The sequence below is a fragment of the Ursus americanus genome, chromosome 15, assembly GCF_024610735.1.
Source record: "Ursus americanus isolate L20-20 chromosome 15, mUrsAme1.1.p, whole genome shotgun sequence".
NCBI lineage: Eukaryota > Metazoa > Chordata > Mammalia > Carnivora > Ursidae > Ursus > Ursus americanus.
In genome coordinates, this window is record NC_142141.1 from 56,665,687 (window position 1) to 56,687,307 (window position 21,621).

General features: G+C 50.2%; 1 protein-coding gene across 1 annotated transcript in view; it reads left to right on the forward strand.

Annotated features, from left to right (window-relative positions):
- Positions 1–12,731, forward strand: part of DAP (death associated protein) — a 65,984-nt gene extending 53,253 nt beyond the window's left edge. The window contains exons 3-4 of the mRNA XM_045787149.2: positions 9,237–9,279; positions 10,901–12,731. Coding sequence (XP_045643105.1) covers positions 9,237–9,279; positions 10,901–11,014 — 157 coding nt within the window. The 3' untranslated portion in view covers positions 11,015–12,731. The remainder of the gene's footprint in view (positions 1–9,236; positions 9,280–10,900) is intronic.
- Positions 12,732–21,621: the final 8,890 nt, after the last annotated feature.

Genomic DNA, 21,621 nt, shown 5'->3' on the forward strand with positions numbered 1-21,621 from the left:
TAGCAGTCGTTTGGATATGTGGAGTTAAATACGTTGACGTGTGTTTCCATAATTGCCGTTTTCTATTTTAGGAGAGTTTTAAAAACATGAATTGTTTTCTCAGCCCTGAGGACTTTTATTTAAAGATGAGACCACTGGGGCACCTGGGTGGCTCAGTCCATTGGGCGTTCGACTCTTGGTTCCAGCTCAGGTTATGATCTCGGGGTCATGGGCTCAAGTCCCAAGTTGGGCTCCACACTCAGTGGGGAATCTGCTTGAGATTCTTTCCCTCTGCCCCTACTCCCGCGCGCGTGTGCACGTGTTCTCTCTGTTCCTCTCTCTGTCTGCCTCTCCAAAATAAATCTTTAAAAAATAAAATAAATACAGATGAGACCAACAAACCCAGTCCTGAGGGCCATCTGCATTCCACAGGGCCCCTCATTCCTTAAGCATTCGGGGCATTTTATCCTGCCTGTCTGGAATGCCAAGAAGGCATAAACCTTATCCATCCAGGAAACTCATAAGATAAATGCTAAGAAAATTTAGTTAGGGACAGGGGACCCTGCTAAGACTGTGAGGTCCTGAACAGGTGAGCCCTGGAAAACGCCACACCTCAGATACTCGGCAGCTGCCCAGCGCAGGTGTGAGGAGGGGCGGTTCTGCTGACACGGAAGAAGCTGTTACTGGGGCTCTAATCCCCCCTAATTCTGCCTCACTTGCAGTTCCTTTAAGTTTAGCTAAATGTGGTTTTTAGAAACTGGAAAAGCCTGAGGATGTGGGGAGGGCCGGGACGGTATTTTTCACTGACTCTTGTTTCCTGAGAGAAAGTAATGTTGCATCTTCAAAACAACATCTGTCAGAATGATTTTCATCAGATTAAATAAATCCTCAAAGCCGCGATCACAGTTTTAGAATCTTGGAAATGTAGGTTATGCTTTGCATGGAGCCCTAATCGAGTTTCAAATATGTGTGTTTTTGCAAACAGAGCTTTGTAAGCAGACTCTTTCCCCGGGTTTCTCGTTTGTGAGTTTTTGTTGCAGCTACCGTATCTCGAGGAGTTTAGGAAGGGTTTTGACTAGATAAATGTAATAAGCAATCATTTCACAGAGTGAGGTGCTATTCGTTGTAGGTGGAGAAAGACAAAGAGCGAGGGGCCCTTTGACCAAGCCTGATGAAAACCCACACCACCACGTAGCCTGTGCCGAAGAAGAGCTACGTGAAAACCCGTGATTCAGTGAGGTGGCACGCAGGACGTCAGCCTTCTGTCATCTTGTCACTGGCGGCTGCCGTGTGTCCTTACAGTTGATTATAGCCTAAAAGTTCCAGAGGGGAGAAGAACACTTGGGGGGGAATGTGGTGTCATAAAGACCTTGGATGATGATCGATGCACATTGATAAGTTTTATTGCAAGGCAGTTTATTCTTTTTTTTTTAAGATTTTATTTATTTGAGAGAGAGAGCACGAGCGGAGCGAGGGGCAGAGGGAGAAGCAGACTCCCCGCTGAGTAAGGAGCCCCATGCGGGGCTCGATCCCAGGACCCTGGGATCATGACCTGAGCTGAAGGCAGACGCTTCACCGAATGAGCCACCCAGACGCCCCAAGGAAGCTTATTCTTAAAATTAGTTGCTAAATCTAAACAACGAGAGACCACGTTTCACACCTTAAGTTGCCTACTACCCAAAAAATTCCAGAAAGTAGTCAGTAATGGCGATGTGCAGAAATTGGAACTCTGTGTTTCGCTGGTGGGAATCTCAAATAGTGGAGCTTCTGCAGAAACCCGCTCGGTGGTTCCTCAAAGTTGAACATGGAATACCGACCACAGGACCCAGGAGTTCCACTGTGTTACACGAAAGACTCAAAAGCAGGCCTCAAACGATCCTGTTACACCAGTGTTCACCGCATCATTAATCACAACGGCCAAAAAGTGGAAAGAACCCAAGTAACCATCAGCGGTAAACCACATACAGCCCACCCACATAATGGCATAGAGTTCAGCCTGAAAAAGAAGGAAATTCTGACAGTGCTGCAACCCAGGTGGACCTTATGCTACGGGAAATAAGCAAGACATTAAAGGACAAATGTTGTGTGATTCCACTCATCGGAGGTGCCAAGTAGTTCAGTTCTTAGGACAGAAGGTAGAACAGCGGCTGCCAGGGGCTGGGAGGGGGGCTGAGGGAGGGGCCATGGAGGGGCTGCAGCGGGGCCTGGGGGAGGGGCTGGGGTTGCTGTGTAATAGTTTCTCCTAAGGAGGCTGAAAACGCTCTGCAAATGGATGGCGACGACGGCTGCATCACACTGCGCGTGTGCTTACTGTCACTCGGGTGTACAACTGCACAGTTAAAATGGCTAACATGCTGGGGCGCCTGGGCGGTGCAGTTAGGCCCCCGACTCTCGGTTTCGGCTCACGTCCCCATCTCAGGGTCATGAGATCGAGCCCCACGTTGGGCTCCGTGCTCAGTGCAGAGTCTGCTTGAGATTCTCTCTCCTTCTCCCTCCTCCTCTCCTGCTCATGCTCTTTCTCAAAGAAATAGATAAAAATCTTTTTAAAAAAATAAGAAGAATGGGTAAAATGGTAAAGAATTACTTGACTTAGTTGCTGTGCTAGCTCGGGCGTTCAAGCACACCCGGCGGGGAGGGGAGAAGGCACTCCGGTTTTAGGAGCATCGTTACCTGGAGCCGACGGGAGCTATCAGAGTCCAGCTCTCGCCAGGCTAGGAAAGAGCTTGCCCCTACCTCGCGATGCTTGAATGTTTTCTTTTCTTTTATTTTAACATTTTTTTCCTCCAAATGTTTATTTAAATTCTAGTTAACATATAGAGTTATATTGGTTTCAGGGGTAGAATTCAGTGATGCGTCACTTCCACGTAACACCCAGTGCTCATCACAGGTGCCCTCCTTAATGCCCATCCCCCATGTAGCCCATCCCCCACCGACCTCCCCACCAGCAACCCTCAGTTTGTTCCCTATAGTTAAGGCTCTAATGGTTCGATTCTTTCTCTCTTTTTTTCCCCTTTCCTATATGTTCATCTGTTTTGTTTCCAAAATTCCACATATGAGTGAAATCATACGATATTTGTCTTTGATGAATTTACTTCGCTTAGCATAATACCCGCTAGCTCTATCCACGTTATTCTGAATGGCAAGACTTCATTCTTTCTTATGGCTGAGTAATATTCCAGTGTGTGTGTGTGTGTGTGTGTGTGTGTGTGTGTGTGTGTGTATACATACCACATCTTCTTCAGTCGATGGACACTTGGGCTTTTCCCATAGTTTGGCTATTGTTGATGATATTGCTATAAACATTGCAGTGTATGCACTCCTTCAAAAATCTGTATTTTTGTATCCTTTGGGTAAATACCTAGTGGAATTGCTGGATCATAGGTAGCTCTATTTTTAGCTTTTTGTGGAACCTCCATACTGTTCTCCAGAGTGGCTGCACCAGCTTGCATTTCCAGAGGGTTCCCCTTTCTCCACATTCTCGCCAACATCTGTTGGTTTCTGTGTTGTTAATTTTAGCCATTCTGACAGGTGTGAGATGGTATCTCATTGTGGTTTTGATTTGCATTTCCCTGATGATGAGTCGTGTTCAGCATCTTTTCATGTGTCTGTTGGCCATCTGGATGTCTTCTTTGGGAAAATGGCTATTCATGTCTTCTGCCCATTTAACTGGATTATTTGGGTTTTGGGTGTTGAGCTTGGTACGTTCTTTACAGATTTTGTATACTAACCCTTTATCAGACATGTCATTTGCAAATATCTTCTCCCATTCCGTAGGCTGCCCTTTAGTTTTGTTGATTGTTTCCTGCACTCTGCAGGAGCTTTTTTTTTATCTTGATGAAGTCCCCATAGTTCATTTTTGCTTTTGTTTCCCTTGCCCCAGGCAACAAGTCCAGTAAGAAGTTGCTGTGGCCAAGGTCAGAGAGGTTGCTGTCTGTGTTCGTCTCCATGATTTTGATGGTTTCCTATCATATCACATTGAGGTCCTTTATCCATTTTCAATTTATTTTTGTGTATGATATAAGGAAGTGGTCCTGTTTCATTCTTCTGCGTGTTGCTGCCCAGTTTTCCCAGCAGCATTTGTTGAAGAGACTGTCTTTTTTCCATTGGATATTCTTTCCTGCTTTGTCGAAGATTACTTGCCCATATAGTTGTGGGTCCATTTCTGGGTTTCCTATTCTGTTCCATTGATCTATGTGTCTGTTTTTGTGCCAGTACCATACTGTCTTGATGATCACAGCTTTGTAATAGAGCTTAAAATCCAGAATCGTGATGCCTCCAGCTTTGCTTTTCTTTTTCAGGATTGTTTTGGCTTTTCTGGGTCTTTTGTGGTTCCATACAAATTTTGGGATTGTTTATTCTAGCTCTGTGAAAAATGCTGGTATTTTGATAGGGATTGCACTAAATGCATAGATTGCTTTGGGTGGTATAGACATTTTAACAGTGTTTGTTCTTCCAATCCATGAGCATGGAATGTTTTCCCATTTCTTTGTGTCCTCTTCAATGTCTTTCATCAGTGTTTTGTAGTTTTCAGAGTACAGATCTTTTAATTCTTTGTTTAGGTTTATTTCTAGGTATTTTATTGGTTTTGGTACAAGAGTAAGTGAGATTGACTCCTTGATTTCTTTTTCTGCTGCTTCATTATTGGTATATACAAATGCAACAGATTTCTGTGCATTGATTTTAAATCCTGAGACTTTGCTGAATTCATGTATTCTAGCAATTTTTTAGTGGAGTCTTTCAGGTTTTCTACATAGAGTATCATGTCATCTGCAAATAATGAAAGTTTGACTTCTTCCTTGCTGCTGTGGATGCCTTTTATTTCTTTTTGTTGCCTGGTTGCTGAGGCTAGGACTTCCAGTACTATGTTAAATAGTAATAGTGAGAGTGGACATCCTTGTCTTGTTCCTGACCGTGGGGGAGAGGCTCTCAGTTTTTCCTCATTGAGGATGATATCAGCAGTGGGTCTTCCGTATATGACCTTTAAGATGCTGAGGTATGTTCCCTCTATCCCTACTTTGTTGAGGGTTTTATCAAGATTGGATGCTGTGTTTTGTCAAATGCTTTTTCTGCATCTCTTGAGAGGATGATATGGTTCTTATCCTTTCCTTTATTAATGTGGTGTATCACCCTGATTGATTTGTGAATATTGAACTATCCTGGCAGCCCAGGAATAAATCCCACTCGATTTGAATGTTTTTTAAAAATTAGAAGTGCAATCTTAAAGCAAGAACCTCCCCCAGAACATGTTGGATCTGCAGGGCTTTTTCCATAGTCCTTTCAGTGTCGTACTTCTTGCCAGCACCAACAGATGAAGGCCTGGAATACAGGGGTGTGGGGTCAAGTCTTTGAGATCTTTACCGTTGCTTCCATCCCCCAGCGTAATTGGACGGCATATGCAGTGTTTTGATTGGCTCCCAAAAGTCTGCTCTGACTTGAAGCCAGCTTACTGGCCCTGCTCCTTGGCCTGAATTAGCCCTCTGCTGTGCCCAAAGGGTGACTTTGGGTCCCTTTGACCAGGGATGAGTCACAAACACCACACCTGACAGCAGGAATGGGGTCTGCCATGGCCAAGACATGGGGTTGGTGTGGCCTCAGTGGCTTCCTGGGCCGTAACCCCCATCCCTGCACAGCTCCCTCAACACCCCAGTGGGTCCACTGTCTTAGAACATACGTGAGGGGTCTGGCTGTAGGCCCATCAATGAACGTGCAATATGGGTAGACAGTAATAAGGCACTGTATTTTAAGACAATGCCAGAAACAGGTTTGATAAGAGGTTATTTGAACTTTTACTCCTTAATTATTTAGTATTTACTTATTTTTAAATATTTACATTCATATGAAATTTTAATATTGACTTCTATCGTTTGTATTGTTTACTGCTTCTGTGTTCCTTTTCAAAGGGACCGTGGGATATGTGTCCCCCATGCGTATATCTGCAGGATATGCTCCAGGAGCCTTGTCATCTGTTCCCTCTTCTCACCCCTACCCAAGAAATGGCTCATGAATTCCAGTAGAATGTTTCAGAAATCCCCCCATCGCAAGCCTAAGTAACCACTTTGGACGGAATACACATGCCGTAAAACATCTGGTTTACGAAGCCACCAGCGCCCAGCTCTCCTCCACCCAACACGCCAAGGTTATCAGAGCGTATGTCTTTACTTTGAGCCCAACTTGCTTTTCACTGACACACTTTTCCATTATGAGCAGAATCTAACGAGCCGTTAAAACCCGAAAGCTTAAGTAACGTGTGTCAAAGCGTAGGTGCCTCAGGAGAGCCGCCATTTTGCAGCACTACCCTTGGGGGGATCCTTAGGTTCTGCACCCAGAGTCCCTGGACACCTCTTAGGGAATGAGCTAGGCTGGGAGGGAGCAGTCTTATGTTAGGGTCTCCTTGAGTCGCCGGAGTCTCCGTGGCCACCCAGTCGTTGTGTGGTGAGGTCTTCTTGAGAGGCTCACGTGGAGCGGAGGCTCTGGGAGTCGGATTCCAGGGGAGTGGCCATCCCCTCCACAAGCATTTTCTGATGCTGGGGCTGGACCCGGGTCATTAATGACCTCTAATCACGATCATTTACACACATTTCCCAAGACATTCTCAAAGCAAGGTCTGAAACCCACACTTGTTTTTAACGTGGGAGATGTCCGGGACCTAACTTGGATGGAAATAGCCAGACTTTGAAGGGTCACCTCTGAGGAGGAGAAGGAGGCCATGGGCGGAAGCGTGGGATCCATGATGGGGCTCCAAGAGTCTGGAGACCCTTCCTCCCTGCACACAAAACGGAGTGGATGCTGCCAACAGTCTCCTGATAACTGGATTCCCAGGATCGGGGGCAGGGGCTGCGGTCCAGCGGGGGCTGGGTGTTCCAGGGAGCAGCAGGAAAGGCGCTGGGGGCCCGAGGGGTTCGGGACACAGGGACCCATGACAGGCTGGTGCTCTGCTACACCCTGCCTGCTACGGGCCACCTTCTTTCTCCGGAACCAGGTGCTGGCTCTCCAGGGAGCATCATCTGCTGATTGGGCTGCAGTTTTCTTACAGTCCAGTTCTCTGCGTAAACGTGCATTTGTATACTTTCTACACACGGTTACATAACAATTTTCACCTTTTTTTTTTTTGCCTGTCTGCTTTTCAACAATGAATGTATACCTCCATGTATATGGAGAGATGGAGGGAGAGAGAGCTTGTGTGTTTTACATATATGATGGCTCAAGCTTCCTCAGCCAACTTTTGGGGTTCCCTTTGGGCAGGGAGCCACTCTACTGTGTATTTATTTTGACTAGAGTCACTCTCTGTGGGTGACTTTCTCATCAAGTCCTTGCTCGGGGCGGGGGGCTGTCTTGACTGCCTTTAAACGCCTTGACTCAGATTAGAAAAGCGGTGGAGATGATCCAAGCAGTCGTGCACTCTGGGTGCAAAACGATGGCCTGGAAGCGGATGCTACGTTATCAGTTGACAGAGTACAGCAATCCCCACTTGAGGCTTTTCCCGGATTCTTAAAGGAACATTCAAAATGTAAGAAAGTTTTGTGGTACCATTTCCATATTCCTCTCTAAAGCGTTTATGAAGTGTTAGAATCCAGAACATGGATCCCCGGCTTTAGATGCGAAGCCCTTGGCCATGAGCATCCTGGGGGCCCGGCCTGCGGGTGGTCAGGAGCCTCAAAGCCGGAAGTGTCTGGATTGCAGAGGCATCCAAATCTACGCTGCGAGGTGCTTACGCTCGAGCTGAACTTACTCAGCTCTGGCTGGCTCTTGATCTTGTAGCCAAATCATATTTGTAATCAAAGAAAAAAGAAGCCAACCCAGTTAACCACTCAACAAAAACAAAAATAAAACCAGTCGTGTAGGGACATCTCTCTGCTGCTTAGGAAGACTTGAAATTTCTTAATCTCGTGGAGTAACAGAAGTCACTTGGGGGGATTTCGGGTGTTTTAGCTAAACTGTTTGGGATATAAACAGTGAACTTACTGAATACGGGGACTTTTGCCTGCAGCAAAACAAGGCTAAGACAAATGGTTTCCTTCCCAGGATGCCCAGCAGCAGAACAGAGCTCAGAGCAGGTGGGAGGTGGGCTAGGCAGCTCCCAGGATGGATTCTCCCCTGTCCGCCCAGCAAGACTGGCCTCGAGCAAGACTGTCTACCTCCTGGAGCTGCCCCCTGTTGCTCTTTCTCTGCCAGGCTGGCCTTGTAGTCACCTGTTGCTCCCAGGTCCCCTTACCTCCACAGGAGGCGTTTCAGAGGGGTGTGCGCCTGTGTACTCCCTGGAACGGTGTTCTGATGTTCGTCAACTGTGCGTGTGGGGACATTTAAAACATGCATAGGAGAGCGTGTACTAACTGGGGAGAGTGTGTACTAATACAGGGGAGCGTGCGTGGACACGGAGTGTGTGTGGACACAGGCGTGTGCACTGACACGAGAGAGCGTGCACGGACACGGGGGTGCGTGCACGGACACGGGGGAGCGTGTACTAACACGGAAGTATGCTCAGCATATCCTAAATGCAGAAAACAGTATGACTCTTCTTTAAGAAAAAGTTTAATATGAAAACAAGTGCGTCTGTCTATCCATAGTTAGAAAGATTGGACAAAGAGCCATGTATGAACTGTGACCATTTCCACATGGTATAATGACAACTGATGTTAACATGTTTGCACTGCCTGCTTTTCAACAATGGACATGTGTTACTTGGGTCCTCTCTCCCACCTCCCCAGGAGTGTTGACAGGTGGGGGAGCTCAGTAGGATTTCAGATGTTAAGAATTGACAGTAGCTTCACAAGGACCCTACGTTTTTAATACCTGGGTCTCCTAAGGGCCAGGAGCTTTGCACTGGCTCTGGGATCTCCCCCATTAGAAGCTGCCAGAAGCTGTGACCAGGGCTGGGAGGAGAATCGCTCCTTGGTGGGAGTCTCCACGTTCAACCAGTGTGACCCTGCTTCTTCCCTGCTTCGGGAAGCACCCATGTCCATAATCTCATGAAACAAAAACTACGGGGCTTGCCCACAGCCGCCGTTTGAGGATGACCCCCCCCCAAGAACAAAAAAACACAAAAAAGCGCACAACTCACCTGCTGTTTGCTAGTCTCTGGCTCTGCCTGAGCTCACCTCAGCAGAAGGGCCCCCGCTGGTCCTGGGGAGATGAAATCATACCGATGAGGAGGTTGGCGCCCCTTCCTCCCTCCTCCATCACTGTCTGTTACTCTCCCCCAAACCTGCCTCCTTCCACTTCTGTTCCCTGAAATCACCTCTCCCCTTCTTGTCTTGCAGCCCGCCCAAGCCGACCGTGTTCATCTCTGGTGTGATCGCCCGGGTAAGAGCCACTCCATCAAATCCTTGGCACGGGGTCAGACTCCTCCTGTCCTTGTTAAACCCCACCCATCTGTCGGGGTCCAGGGCCCCTGGGCTGTGTCGCGTCCGCGGGGTGCTTCTGTCGTGAGCGCTGTGTGGGATGGTGACCGCACGGCACGCACCCAGGAGTGCTGCCTGCCTCCCCCTGCTTCCTCATGCTCGCCCTTGTCTTTAGACTCAACCAGGGCTCGGCCGGCCACCCCCGAGCTGAGCATGTTTTTTCATCTTTAAATGGTTGAAAAACTCAAAACAAGAAGTAGATGTTGTGACACCTGGAAATCACATGAAATTCGTATCCCGGTGTCCACGGATGAAGGCTCAGTGGCCAGCCGTGCATGTGCGCCTGCAGTTGCTCTCATGCCACAGTGGCAGAGCGTGTGACCCACAGAGCCTGAAGTGTTTACTGTCTGGCCCATTACACAAAATGCTTGCCGACCCCTGGACTGAACTCACAGGTGTTTGTCGTACCCTTTACCTTTCAGGAGCCCTTTCTTCTGGCGAGACCCAACTTCCTTTTTTTTTTAAGATTTACTTATTTATTTTAGAGAGAGAGTGAGCGGAAGCGGGAGGGGCAGGGAGAGGGAGAGAGAATCTCAACCAGACTCTGTGCTGAGTGCGGAGCCCGAGGTGGGGCTCGATCTCACCACCCTGAGATCGTGACCTGACCCAAAAACAAAATTCGGATGCTTAACCGACTGTACCACCCAGGCGCCCCCCCCCAACATTTTTTTTTTTAATGAGCCACCAGCAAACTCGCGTTTGAGGGCTGGCGCAGTGATACCATCCACAGCCCTGTGGCTCGCAGTACATTCGAGCCCTTAGCATGTGATGAATGGAGACCATGCGGTTGCTCAGAGCAGCTCCCCCCAGTGCCCCAAGGCCCCTGGGACAGATGGGAGGCACACCTACTACATGAGGGAAAACTAACTGCTGACCCAAGTCCAAAGCCAGCCCACGGTCGCTTGGCTCTGCCGGAGCACGCCGTGGCTCTAGCCTGCTCGCGGTGGCCTGGGCCCCAGCCACCTCCACACTTGCACTGTTGGCACAAGAAGGCAAGTCCTCCTGACAAATAGCCAGGTACCTTCTCTGAGACTCAGCGGGTTGACTCTGGCTTCACCTCGCAGCTTTCAGCCCCCCGCCATGTGTCTGCTTCCCAGCCAGTACCCTGACTCAGCCGTGGCCGCAACTCAGAATTGAAGACACTGGATTTGGTTCGGTCTTGTCCAAATTGGTCACAAGAACAGTTCTGGCAGAGGAAGGCCACCCAACACCAGCTTAGTGCCGAGGGAGTACCATGGTGACCCGAGCTCATGGCGGGGACGGGGTGGGGGGAAGGGGGGCAGCAGAGACTGTGAGCATTCTTACCCCCAGGATGGTTCCTGGGCCTCGGTGCCCCCTTCCGCACTCCAGAGAGTGGCTTCAGGACCCCCAGAGTCCCAGGGGACAGCCCGTTTCCTGCCAGCAGGTTCCCCATGCTCTACCCCACCGTGCAGGGAAGCCGGTAGACGTGGCGCTGGGGGCCTCGCTGTCGCATGGCCCCGCTGTCCACCGTGAGTGAGCCAGTGCATTCTGTCTCATGACAGGGCGACAAAGACTTCCCCCCGGCGGCTGCGCAGGTGGCTCACCAGAAGCCGCACGCCTCCATAGACAAGCATCCTCCGCCGAGAACCCAGCACATACAGCAGCCTCGCAAGTGAACGGCGAGGACCCAGCGCCCTCCGCCAGCCGTGCCTCAATTTCCCGATCTTTTGTATTTCCCCGGCAAAGAGAACTGGCATTTTCTTTAAGACACCGCCCCTCTGGGAAATCTAAGACAAAGTCAAGTGCCCCTGCCTTTGCCTCAAATTTCCATATCTGAAACTAGAAAAGATTTGACCCTCAACCTTGTGTCCAGGGAGTCCCTGGTTGGTGGCCTTTGAGGATCATGGTGCCCCTGCAAGTGCCATAAGCCGAACTTGCCCAGACCCGCACCAAGGGAAGTTTCCAGAGCTCAGCTTTACTTCTGTGTCAGCAGTCATCGAAGGCCCTGCCTGTGGTCTTAAAAACAAGAGGGCGCACATTTGGGAAAGTGAGATAGATGGAGGCGAGAGGAAAAGTCGCCCACTTCACGCTTTTTAGTAACAGGACCCTGCGTCTTAACAGCTGGGGGAGAACGGGTGTTAATTACGGGGCGGGTGTCAGGAAGGCGGGGCAGGGTAGGTTTTTGGTGAAAGTGGCACCAGGGCCCCTGAATTCCCCTCCCTGTGTGATGTGGTCACTGCACGGGGGGGAAAGCAGGTGCTCCCAGGAGAAGCCAAAGAGAAGCTCCCATCATTGAAATGGCTCTTTAATCTCAGGAGCCACATCCTGGAAAATTAGAATCTAGGCAGTCTGCCCGGAGGGAGCACCTCCCAAGTCCGCACTGCCTCCTGATCCAGCCAGCCTCCACCTCCACCAGGGCAGTCGGGCAAGGCTGCGTGTTTCAGAATCCCATCCAGAGCTGCTTTGAAGTTCAAGAAGTGCCCACCGACCAATGGAGGAATAGACGTAAAGCTAGTTCTGGAACACTCGAGCAAGCGCATTGCACGCACGGAAAGACCAGACGAAAACTTGCCCACTGTCTCCCCAGAGAAAGGTAGAAACACCGCGTTCCCTTTGAGCCAGGAAAAACCTGTCCATGCAACTGCCCTGAATTCCTTCTGCACAAGTGCAGGTCTGCCCAGGCCCGTGTTCACCTGGGCGAGTCCAATTGTCCTACGCTTTCAGCCCATCTTTCCTGCCTGGAGCTGCCCCAGTCGGCTCCCCAGCTCACGGCTATAGAGTGCCTTCTTTTTCTGAAAAGCCAGAGGGCTGGTCTACTCAGACGTCGCAGTCTCTCCCGGACCAGATGCTTTTGGAGCGGGTACGGCGCTGACATCCCTCTCGCCCGACAGCCGTATCTGCCACCTCTTGCTCTTCCCCAAGGGAGAAGCAGCCCTGTTTCACATTCTAAAGGCAATGTTTGGTTTCCCTTCTCATTGATTTGCTGGGAGGCAGGGTCAACCCTCAAGGCATCCTGTCGTCATGGCTGGTATTTCTTAAGCTGAGATGTTGGTATAACTGGCTTGCAGAGATGCAGACGGTGGGGGGGGGGGATGCTCCGGAGCGCAGCGAGCCAGCAGCCGCCCCCAGCAGCCTCCTGGAGCTGGGTCAGGCCTGTGCGGACCACCACACCCTCCGCTACGAAATTCAGACGCATCCTTGATACTTTCTAGTTTTGTAGCCCGGAGCGCCGTGCTGTTGCCCAAGGTACATCGATCATGCCCTTTTAGTTACTTCTGGCACCTGTCCCTGGGCTCCGGATCGTGACATGCAAAATGTTTTCCTGAGTGCGTTCGTCAGTTGCGAACCTCGAGAATAATACTGATTGTAATAAAACTCTTGCATTTCTTCTCATGGTGTGTATTTTCTTATATTTCAGAGATTTTTCTTTTACATTTTATAGGGGTTCCCAGATGGTTTCAGTAGAATCACCAGCATGCCTATGTGATGGATATTTTCACAAATCGTTGCCCAGACACAAAGTCAAACTGTTGGACACCTTAAGTCTCATCAGCTACTTTAAAATGTCTTAAAGTGGAAGAGCTTAATGCAGCTGATTGAAACATATTCCTTGCGCCCAGCAGCTGGCCCTGCGCGAGGTAGGCCCTTCAGGACAGACTTCAGAAGGAATTAGTAGTAAGCGCAGGGGTAGCTGTGAGCAGATTTGATGACAAACACATTTGCCTTTATCCAAAGCTCTCCGGGAACACTATGGGTGGGAGGAGAAGGTGAGCACAGCTGTCCAACCTCGAGATCCAGACCGATCACAGGCTTGGACTGGGAGGGTCCCTTGAGGTTTCCCCCACAGGGACTCCCTGGTCAGCTGAGGGCCTGGGTGTCACGGGGGGGGGGGGGGGTGACAAGCCAGCATCAGCATCTCCCAACAAGCCTGGCCGTCCCTCAGCCCTGGTGTCCCCTCTGGGGTATGAGTGCATCGGCCTTACTCGATTGAGACCTTGAAGAGGGTCTTTGTATTTAGTACCCCTGGGGGGGAGTCGGTCTCCATAAATAAATGCTGGTGGCCAGAAACGCCAAACACGTGACCGGCTGGAAAAGAATCGCCCCGAGGGTTTTATTACCAACAGCATTGTCACCTGCATTGCTCCCCCATTGTTGCCGTAACAAAGTTCCACCAACAGGCTGGCTTGAAACGGTGGAAATGTATTATTTCATGGTACTGGAGTCTAGAGGCTTGGACTCAAGATATCAGCAGGACTCTCCTCCCTAGGAAGGCTCTAGGTGATGCTTATGGCCTTCTTCTGATGGCTGCTGGAATTCCTTGGTGTTTATTGCTGGCTTCGATGTAAATCCAACGGACATCTTCTCTGTGTGCATCTGTGTCCACATCCCCTTCTTCTAAGGACACCGTCAACGGATTAGTGCTCACCTAATCCCATATGACCTCACGCTTAGGAATTAGACCTGCAAAGACCCTATTTCCAAATAAGGCCACATTCACAGATAGTGGGGATTAGGACTTGATGTGTCATTTGGGGACACATAATTCAACCCAGAGCATCAACCGTGTGCTGAAAAGCCAGGAACCTCCTTCCCTGATCACACTGTTTGACTCCGTGTTCATTTCATAAATCGCTTTTCTGAATAAACTTAGCCGTAAGAATGCTTTCCCAGCTGCAAATTAGTGGGAATAGTCACAGCCTGCCTGCAGGAGACGGGGAGAGAGGCAGGTGCATGCTTGGGGCCTCCAGCCGGGTCTCTGTCTGTCCCCAGGTCCCAGCAGCTTGTGAGTCTGCAGCTCTCGGCTGTACCTGTCCTCACCCAGGGTCACATGTTTCTAGATCCCACATCTCTATAAGAGTTTTCCGTCGGTGACGACTGTCCCATTTTACAGATGGGAAGAGTGAAGCACAGTGCCCGGTGGCAAAAGTCGCTGTCAGCAAAAGTTTGTCTAAGAGAGATCTGCCGATAGCCCATAAGCACGTGAAAAGATGCTCAGTATCGTGAGTCACCAGTGAAATGCGAATCACAATCACTTCACTGCCACGGAGATGGCTAAAATCAAAAGTCAAATAATAACAAGTGTCAGCAAAGATGCGGAGAAACCAGAACCCCACGCCGTGCTATTGGGAGCGTAAAATGGTGGCAGCTGCTGAGAGCAGTGAAAACACGTCGACACAAACACACAAACATTTGTAGCGGCATTCACAGCGGTCCGAAGGTGCAAACAATCTGAACGTCCCTCAGCTGAAGGATGGATGAGCAACTGTAGTCTGTCTGTACAGTGGAGCCTTCCGTGGCCACAAAGAGGAGTGAGGCACCGAGAGAAGGCACAGGACAGACGGACGGACCTTGAGCACGCTGTTCTCGGTGAACGATGGCGGGTACTTAAGACCGTGCAGTATAGGATTCTGTTCCTAGGAACTGTCCAGAACAGAGGCTAACCAGAGACAGTGGCTGCTCGGGCTGGTGGGGGGCCGGGAGGATAGGAACCGGGTTTCTTCCTGCAGTGATGTAAATATTCAAAAACCCCCTGAAAGGATGCTCGCACACGCCTGTGAATATGACAAACCCATTTGTGCACTTTATTTTTTTTTTTAAAGATTTTATTTATTTATTTATTCGACAGAGATAGAGACAGCCAGCGAGAGAGGGAACACAAGCAGGGAGAGTGGGAGAGGAAGAAGGAGGCTCATAGCGGAGGAGCCTGATGTGGGGCTCTATCCCACAACGCCAGGATCACGCCCTGAGCCGAAGGCAGACGCTTAACCGCTGTGCCACCCAGGCGCCCCCCATTTGTGCACTTTAAATGGGCACATCGCGTGGTGTGGAAATCCTACCTCAACAAAGAGTTGTTTAAGTCAGTGTGAGCGAGGGGCAGAGCTGAGGCGGGGATCCAGATCATAGGCTAGGGTGCACGTTCAATAAGACACCCCCCCACCTGCTAGCCCAGAAGGGCAGATGCGTGGAGGGGACCCTTGGGGGCCAGGGGATGGCCTGGGGGACTGGCAGGCAGAGGAATTCGGGGGAGCCGGGCAGCAGGATGGCAAAGATCAAGTGAGAGGAGACAAGGAGATGAGACAGCCTGGAAAGGGCAGTCTGGATACTGAGACCCCAAGGATTATGACTTGGATGCTGAAGTCCTCGGGGCGACAGGGAATCGCAGGGGTGACCGGATGCTAGCAGTTTGGGTAAGCACAGGTGAGTGTAAGCAGAAGGCACAAACCACAGAGAAAGAAGTTCTGTGATGAGGACAAATGCCGATCTAATCTAAAAATCCCACAGGGACGAAAAGCTCTGCTTAGTGGCCGCCCTTTGACGGGAGGGGGGCAGGGCAGGCGCCGGCTGGGCTGTCCTGCGCTGAGCTGAGCCTTAACGGAGGCGGGGTCTTGAGCAGACATACCCAGGCCTGCCCATGACGGTGAGGTGGGGAGGGGGACTTGGGGCAAGGGGTGGAGCAGGGGGCCATGCACTGGGGGGGGACCAGCTTACCCCTGCTGGTTCCAGCCTTGCCCCTGCTGAGGCCAGTTCTTCAATTAGCATCTCTGGTCCTCAGTTCTCCACCTGTCTGACTGGGCCATTATGTATGCAGAGAAAGGGGTTTTGCAAGGATGAAAAACAATCACGGATATTAACTTCCGGGTTAATACAGATACCAGTTTCAAAAGGACAGCGCTCCCAATGTGGGCAGGTGGCACTGGTAGGGTGCAGAGATTTGGGATAGCAGGGACAGAAGATTGCAGAGGGATGGCTGGATCAATGCCAGTCCAGGCTGTGTCCAGGAACAACAGTGTGGGATTGGAGAGGAGGCCAGAGAGGCCCAGCTAATGATCAGCAGAGCAGGGATGGGCAGATCCTTAGGACCCTGAGGACCCTAAGGACCCCATAGGACTGATGTGACCCAGAGGTCAACAAGGCTTGCATTTGCCCTGGCTTCTGCCTGCTGTGCACTGGGCTTCTGTCACCCCAGCACGAAGCTCAACCCCTTGACTGGTTTCGGCAAGAAATCCCCTGGTAACGTTTACAGGTGTTACCGGGTTGATGGAGACTTGAGAGGTTATGGGGAGGTATGCATGGTGGTGCTCCTGGGCTGCCCCCTCATCCAGGGGCTGCCCAAGGAGCCAGAGCCTGTGCCCTGCCCTGGGATAGACCGAGAAGCAGACCCCCTCTCCAAGCTGGATAAGCTGTGAGGCCCACTGCCACCCTGGCCGGGTCTGGGGAGACCAGCTCTGCACTCTCAACACCTCCCCTCCTGTGCCATCCCCTCCCCTGGGTCCAGGGAGAAGGACAAGGGCCACATGTCAACCCCTGCTGGTCCTCAGGTCCACACTTCCGACCTCAACACCCATCCCCCTCAGGGGCCACCTCGGCTCCACTCTTCAGTCTAGGGTCAGCCCCTGATGGAGCTCTGCCGGCGGCCATCGGAGCTCAGAGCCAGGGCTGGCCCTGCGAGCTCACGTTCCCCTCTCCCACTTAGAACCTGCAGGGCCTGGCTTTTCTTCGGCAGGCCTCAGCTTTATCACTGCGAATGGAACCATCCTGAACTTCTAGGGAGGGGGGCTGTGTGCGTATTGCCGCGGTGAGCTCTCAGTCGATCCTAATTGATCATCTTTATCGTGTTGGTGGTTAATTTATGACACAAGACCAGAGACACCGTGAGATTCTGCCCGATTCAAGCAAACACCAGAAGACGCTGCGGAACAGGGCAAAGGCAGTGGGGGGCCTGTGATGGGCCTTTCGAGCACCCTCAGGCATGACGTTCTCAAAGGCTAACTCCAGTGCACGCAAGCACACGCCCAAACCCAGAAAATACTGTCCCCCATCCTTGGTCCTGGTGCTTTCACAAGCTAGGTAGGGACGCAGAGATCCGGTGTGTGCACCGGGAGCAAAGCGTTAGGGTGCAATGGGCCCATAGCTTCACCGAAACCCGCCAGAAACGGTGGGAACCCCTGGAGACCATGGAATGACCACCAGCAAAGTGGAGGGCACTGCCCGGCCCAGGTGGGGTCACCACGCTCAGGTGCCCCATAAAGGGGCAAGGCTGGAGGGAGAGGAAAGATACTGCCAAACCCAGCAGGTTTTCAATTAATGAATTAATTATTTTTAAAACACCTGTCTCCGGCCTCAATGGCCATGGCACTCTTCTGCTGCTCTGCAACTTTTTTTAACTTCCCAGCTGCCGTGCTGGTTAAATGCTTCTTTTTTGCAAACCCCAAAGTCAACTTTTTTCCCCAAGACTTGGTATCCTGCTGGCCTCTGCAGTATAAAAACAAAAACAAAACAAAACCAAAAAAACCCAGGCATTTCATAACCATCCCAGGGGGCGTCTACAGCCATCTGCTCCTGGAGTGGAGGGGGCTGAGTAGGCGGTGCCGGTTAACTGTGAAACTCGGAGTATTTGAAATTTCTTCCATAGTTGCATTAGCCAGAGTTCTCCAGAGAAACAGAACCGACAGGAGGTGATGGAGGGTGATGATTGGTATAGATCGATGATCGCTAGCTAGAGAAATAAAGAAATCTGCAGGGTGGGCCAGCAGGTGCGAGACCCAGAGAAGAGTCCAAGTTCAAGCCCAAAGGCCGTCTGCTGGCTGAACTCCCCCTCGGAGCTGGAGGAGGTCAGTCTTTCGTTCTTTTCAGGCCTTCACATGACTGAATGAGGCCCATCCACAGCATGGAGAGCACCTGCTGCCCTCAAAGCCCACCGACTTCTGTGTAAATCTCAACCATAGCCTCCCAGAACCATCCAGAATCACGTTCGACCAAATGTCGAGGCCCCGTGGCCCAGCCAAGAGGACACATAAAATGAGCCATCCTGACTTTTCATTGCTGCTCATTTTTCTCGGGTTCCTGTTTTCACCTTGGCCACGCTGAAGCATCTGCCTCTCTTCTGTCGACCATCTAAGCGGCCCTTCCGAACAGACTGTCTAAAATGCAATTAAGGGCATTCAGGACAAGAGAAAATAATTTCTCCCTCACCCTACCCTTTAGTGCTAAATATTATAAATTCAACTGCTATGCTTTAAAAAAAAAAAAAATTCCAGGGGCGCCTGGGTGGCACAGCGGTTAAGCGTCTGCTTTCGGCTCAGGGCGTGATCCCGGCGTTGTGGGACCAAGCCCCACATCAGGCTCCTCCGCTATGAGCCTGCTTCCTCTCCCACTCCCCCTGCTTGTGTTCCCTTTCTCGCTGGCTGTCTCTATCTCTGTCGAATAAATAAATAAAATCTTTAAAAAAAAATTCCAATTTGTCAACTGAAAAAGACCCAACATGATCTGATGTAATGAACTGATAAAATGAGGGAGATTTGGGACTTCACCCCAGAAGCCCTGAATCAGCTTTTTGATTGCCTTTCAGCGCTGTCGTTCTGTGCTGCTGAGGGTCACCTAAAAGAGAGTCCAACATGTTGTCGCACAAGGGCTCAGTTTCCATGCAAGTTACCAGAAACCTGTTTGCGTCATTCTTTCAATAGAGATGTATCGAGAACATAGAGTGTATCTGGAGCACTACCAAAGTCTTCATTATTCTGGGGCAGTGGTTTTCACCTGGGGGTGATTTTACCCCCAGAGAACCTTTGGCAATGTGTGGAGACATTTTTAGTTGTCCCAGCTGGGGGTTGGGGAGGAAGAGAGAGGTGCTGGTGGTAGCATCTGGTGCGTAGAGGCCAGGGATGAAACAAAAAATCTTACAATGCACAGGACAGCTCCGACAACAAAGAATTATCCAGACCAAAATGTCAACAACCAGGGTTGAGAAGCCCTAATGGTCCTGTTCTAGAACTCCGTGACTTCTAACAATGCAGTTACATAGTTAGAGGCAAATTTCCCTCATCCTGGAATCTTGAAAAAAAATGATATATGTGTTTCAGTGACAAGCGCACGTTTGGTGCAAGCAGCTAAAATAGCTTGAGCTTGTGTGTGCTTTTCAGTCCCTGGAGCAGCAAATAGCAAATGGCCCTGGTGTGGTTGTAAAGGAAAGTTTTAGATAAAGCAAGGCTTCCCTTCAGGGAGAGCATGCAGTCTTCTCCAGCATGACACGGAAGAGAGGAGATAAATGTCCCCCGTGGCCTCCCCAGCACACTCACTAGGACAGACAGGACAGACACCCAGGCTTTTGAGTCAGCTACTTCATCTTCTCCTAAGAAGGTCTAGAAACCTCTTTCCAAATGACAGCATCCTGTTTTCCAAAAGGGACCGTGTGTATCTCAAGCTGATTAATCTCCGAGTTAGTGCACGCGGCAGAAGGGTGAAGAGCAAAATTGGAAAATGGGCATCTCTGCAGAGCGAGCAGCCGAGCACGATGTGGAGGGATGAGAAAGCTGTGTGGGTACAGATCTCCTCTGGGCAGGGACTCGGCCGCACCTTGTACCCCCGTGTCCTGGCAGAGTCCCCAGCCACCCACCAGCAGCCCCTCCGCAAACCCTTGTTTTGGCCATGGTAGGACTAAGGACAGCTGTGACCTCCTGGGGGAGGTGGTCGCTTCTTACTCACAACTCCGTCCTACCGGGGTGACACACTGGGAAGGTGACATCCTCTATACCCCTTCAAGATGAGGATGTCCAATGAGCTGGCTCTCCGTTCAGCAGCAGCGTGTACAACTAGACCACATTCCAAGGTACATAGAAACCACATTTCAAAGCATGAGACGGAACAGAAGTTTGCAAAAGTCACGTGCTTCATCACAAAATTCTCCACCCTCGATGCCAATAATGCCTCGGCCTCTGTGCGTCAGTTGGCTAGAAACTTGTGGGTTCAGTCACTTCTAGAAACACTGTCAGGGTGTCACCCCTAACCGGGGAAGCCCTGGTTGACCACAGAGTCACTGGGTACAAAGGAGTAGCACTTTCAGTGAGGTTAAGACTCCTCCTGGTTCTGGTCACCAGACTTCTCAAACAGCAGAGGCGATGTCAGGCCAGAGCCAGGAAAGCGTTCCCTGGATGTCCTTGCCCACAACAACAGAGCACTGTGGGCGAGTCCCCGTCCTCACTTGTGGGACCAGGGCAAGAAACCCACATCCTGGCACGCGCCACCTCTCCGACTAGTGTAGGCTGGGCCTGAGGAAAGGAGATTTTTTAGTAGAAAGGACCTCTGAACAAAAATTACAACCAGAACAAACCAACCTAAGCAACAGGGTTCGGAGTCACCATAAGTCAGTCCTTGTAGCATAATCGGGAAACCCCCACAAAGACGTATAATGTCACATCATATACATTTCCCAGCCCTAGGATGACGCTAAGCCCATCCTGCCAGTTAAGATAACTCATGAATTCCTTCATAGATTTATGGTTTGGCTTTCATAGCTAAAACTTTTTTTTCTGCCTTAAAACGAAGGTTGTCTTCAACTTAATAAGTTATTTTACTATCTTCTTAGAGGCTCTTAGTATATTAAAAGAACCCCCCAAAAAAGTTATCCTAGGAAACAACAACAAAACCAAAAGATTATTACTTTGCAGGCACGAAGTACTGCGACATCTCAGAAAGAGAATCTGCATCAGCGTGATACACAAGTATTTTCTTCGAGGACAATTAAGGAACTGAACATATAAGAAAAGGATAAATGGGCATTGATGAATCAATGCTTTGTTTCAACTATATAAATTTACCCAGAGTTACACTGTTTTCCATAAATCCCAAGGTCACCCAAGTAGATATATTTCCCATCCCCACCCTCACCACCAGCATTTTCATCATCACTGCCGCCATCTTCCTCCTCCTCCTTACCTTTATTGAGCACTTACCACGCGCCAGGGCTCATAGCAACTCCACCTAGTACACGTTACCGTCGCTGTTATATAGACAAGACAACTGAAGCAACTTTCTTGTTCACGTAGCTAGCAGCAAGGCTGAGACTGATCTGACACCAAGCTCTAGGCTTTCCGCCACCAATCTTGATAGAACAGAACACTCCACTATCATTTCCACACTCGATCCATCGCCCACCCACTGACAACCCAGACCATCTCTGGGGTCCCCTACGGAAGAGAGCTCCAATGTTCCCCTGCCAACCAATGGAAGTCATCCCAGGGGGCAGTAGGTCCCAAGAGTTTGGCAACAACCCTCCGGTTGCCAAACATCTAAATTGAAGCCTGAGAGATGCCTAGGTCCTGCTCCCAGGATGAGTAGCCCTAGGAGAAATGTGAATCCCGTTCCTCTTGAAGGTCTTTGTTGGGCCAGATCACTAAAGGGAGGAAATCATGAAAGACTAGATTAAGTCCTGCTTCACTGTCTGAAAATCCAAGTCTAAGTTCTAGACATTGTCTTCTCCAGCAGTAAATGGGACCCTCCTAGGCAC